Raw genomic sequence first — 3,807 nt, 5'->3', positions numbered from 1 at the left:
AAGATATTTTAAAGATGTCTTTGTAGATAGGAAATGTCATTGAAAAACTGGGATTGAGTTGTACCTAAATGCTCTAATTTTGTGTATTTGATTAAACAATTAATTCATTTTAAAGATGTCTTAATTTAGTACTCAATTATCTTTGTAATTTAGTACCTAAATGCTTTAATAGAAAAACAATTCAAGGTTGGCATCGAAGAAGAAATGTTAGGGTGGAAAATAGAGTACTCAATTATCTTTGTTGCTAGATGTTCTTCCTGAAGTTAACTTATCAAATTGTAATGAATGGTGGATTTGGAACATAGATGATGATGGATTTTTTAAAAGATGCGGAAACATGGAGATGGATTGATAAAAATATCTTGCCTTCTTCTGACATACAGATTCGATGGAATCGGTTTATTTTCGCGAACTATTTTGGATAGATTACCTATACGAATGAATGTTGATCATCGGGGAATTGACATGTCTTCCTTGTCATGCCCCATTTGTAATTTGGAAGAGCAATTGGATCATTTTTATCGGTTGTGAGTTGAGAGCTAGAACATATGATGCGATTTGGTTTTTATGGAGTTTTCGGAATGATAAAGTTTTTGGTGATTGAAAGATGAAAAAAAATAATATTTTTTATTCTATACGAGAGTTTTATTTTCTTTGGTTCGACAATAAAAATAATAACATGGATTCAAATGGGTTGATTGATTGCTAATCCTTTTACCATTATATAATTTTTGGTTTTCTCTAGCTCCTTGCTAGAGTTTTCTTTTTATTTTAATATATGGATGACTATTTCAAAAAAAAAATGTTTTAATTGAACAAATGTGATTAAGTTGTATTGATATTTCATTAATTAATCGAGTTATGACACACGACAAATCTATTCTATTCCTAAACTATTCTCCTAAATCCATTTATGTCCCTAACAAGACTTGAACCATCGACCTCAAGGAGGGAGGGCAACATCGAATACCGTTTGACCAGAAGCTTTTTGGTTACCATGTAAACATTTGATACAACAATTCAAGCAAACTTTTGTTGAGAGTTTAGTAAAAGGACAAATGCTATTACAAAGTCCAACTTAATACATATACTTGTAACTTCAAACAACTATTGATCAACTTTCCAAAATTGTAACATTTTGTAACGCAGAAGTGTAGTCGCCAAATGCATTGTTGCGTCGAACATATTCTTTATATTGAATGGCTTTGTAGCTTGATGGTTCTGCTTCGTTTACCAAAACCTTTGCAGGTTCAACGACGCAATCGAGAGATGGGTTCACAAAAGTCGCAATGCTGCTTCTAGTTTTGTGCATGCTAGTCACTACTCTGTGATCAACACTTCTCAGCTTTCCATTGCTTATAATCTAAACTCAACAAAAAAAAATGCATCCCATTAATCGTTAATTAGTTCTAAAAGTGCACCACGAGTAAATGCATCCGGAGCCCATTAGTTATCTATAAGGGTATGTTTTTTAAGACCGGATGAAAAAAGATGAGACTCGAAACTTGCACTTGACATGATGAGATGCTATTGAACTAGACTAGGCTAGCTTTCTATAACTATATTTGATGATATCATATCTTGTGCAAATATATGGAGAACTATTTCATGTCTCATTTTATTCCATATTTTTGGGTCGGACAAAAAATTGCATTTTTTCTCCATGACACATACCTATTAATTCGTATGTCAAGCCCAATTATTTCGTGTCTTATTGTACATAACCATACAATAACAAAAGAGCCTCCACATGCTGAAGCTTTTCAATTTAGGTTGAGACCTGTGGATTGATCCAAAGCTTTAAGCTAACTTAACTTAATGAACTAGCATATATACCTCCATCTGGTTACCTATGTTGACAACAAAGGCATCCGAAATGGCTCCAACATTGATCCATTGACCATCCTTCAAAACCTGAAGACCAGTTGAATTACCTTGATACACCAACGTTATGAAGCTCGGATCTTGGTGCGCTAATATTCCCAAAGTTAGACTCGGGTCTGGACATGGTGGGTAGAAATTTGACGATAATAACTGGACTTCACTTATATTATTAAAGTACCCCGCCTCCAGTCCTAACCCTTCACCGATCATCTCCAAAATCCTCAAACTCAGTTTCTGTATTTCTACTATATAAGTTGCAATTACCTCCCTGTAGTAGTGTATATATATATATACGTTTTTCACTTAGGATAATATTATAAAGTCATGATTCTTTGAAATAATGAATATAATTAATTATTAAAAGAGCCGAATTTACTGATATCTAGTTGGTTTGTCGGGCCATAGTTGAATGCATTTGTCCAATGGATGACAAAGATGCTTGAGATTTTCCCTCCATAAATACACGCCATCTTTTGTGTGGTCGGTGTTGGTGTAAATCCAACCCTTTGCATGTGGAACGTACCCTATTGCTTCTTTGTACGGCATGTTAAAGAATTCTTTAAGAACATTCATTGCATCAATCATCGTCTTCTTCGGAACTCCATGATTGATCACCTGTTTCATGATTTTATAACAAAAAATGTATGTAATATTTAGAAACACTACAGAAATTAATAACCCACCTCTCAGAGATAACGAAAAAAAGAACAAACTTTTATATATACCTGAAAGAAACCAAATTCTTGAGAAGCCTTCAAGATTGCTTCAATTGGCTGAAAAGGTATTCCAAGGTCTATAACAGGAAAGGAATCACAAACAGGAATATCAAGATTTTGTGGCCTATCTTCATGGGAGAATATGTACTCCTGAGGTACATAGTTAACGTTGAACCACCTTGAATCTTTATCTTCCTTGATCTCCATATGAACACAGATGTGTTACATGGATATATACACACAAAGAGATGGATATATAGATATACGAAATTTAGAATGCATAGCTCGATACGACCATTAAAAAAATTCTTATAATTTTTAGGCCATCATCAGTTTATTGTTTAAAATGTACAGCTTGCCTCACCCATGATAGCTCTCAAATGGAAATATCAAAAAGAAGAATGTAATGTACAACCTAATATTAACTATGGCCAGGTAGATTGCACCGATGTCACCATAGATGTGATTGCTTGTAATATCAGCACTTATGCTACATTTGTAATATTCTAAACACCACTAGTGATTATATTAATAAAATTCCTATCTTGAAGAAAGCTGTATAGATATATGTTCCTTTCACTGGCCAATTATTTAATCTGCGAGGATCTAAGGTTTTTAAGTGAATAAGACAGCAATATTACAAAATAGTAAATGATGGAGCTAGGAGAAGAAATATGAACCGTAGATTGTAGTCAACAACTTATCTAAAGTATTAAAAAGCCCGTGTAGAATATGCTGCCGAACTGTTTGACGTGAAACATTAGATTCAGGATCAACACATGCCGATCACAGTTTATGCTAATAAATCTGAGATTATAATTCTAAAAAAGAAATTTAATTAAAAGTGTGTTGATAATTTAACTATAGAGTTTGGGATTTGGGTATAAAGGTGTTAACCATGAGAATAAAATCAAAAGTATTAGTTCTTGAAAGAAAAGGTCATCTTTTTGGATTATTTAAACAATTTTTAGCGCAAATTTTCCATCATACTTTACTTTTTTCAATATTGATAATATAAGCAATGTTAAAAGATTTTATTTAATCTTCAATGACAAAGTAATAACTAAAAACATCAGCAAAATCTGAGAAAGAACACCAAATAGACATATGAATATTTAATTAACTGTCATCATCAATAAACAAAGATTTAACATTGTTTTATAACAATTAGGTGTCAAATTATTAATTTTGTTCCTGTCAAGTTGTT

General features: G+C 32.5%; 1 protein-coding gene across 1 annotated transcript; it reads right to left on the bottom strand.

Moving 5' to 3' along the window:
* Positions 1–894: 894 nt before the first annotated feature.
* LOC145071350 (hyoscyamine 6-dioxygenase-like) lies at positions 895–2,996 on the bottom strand. The gene is made up of 4 exons (XM_079018254.1): positions 2,610–2,996; positions 2,261–2,499; positions 1,837–2,152; positions 895–1,363 (listed from the first exon to the last, which is right to left on the bottom strand). Exons 1-4 carry the CDS (start codon positions 2,805–2,807, stop codon positions 1,115–1,117), a joined length of 1,002 nt encoding a protein of 333 aa, XP_078874380.1. The 5' UTR covers positions 2,808–2,996; the 3' UTR covers positions 895–1,114.
* Positions 2,997–3,807: the final 811 nt, after the last annotated feature.

Source organism: Lactuca serriola, chromosome 8 (assembly GCF_051521515.1).
Source record: "Lactuca serriola cultivar US96UC23 chromosome 8, Lser_US96UC23_V15, whole genome shotgun sequence".
Taxonomy (NCBI): domain Eukaryota; kingdom Viridiplantae; phylum Streptophyta; class Magnoliopsida; order Asterales; family Asteraceae; genus Lactuca; species Lactuca serriola.
The sequence above is the reverse complement of the archived record's forward strand: the minus strand, read 5'-3'. Positions and strand labels throughout refer to the sequence as shown.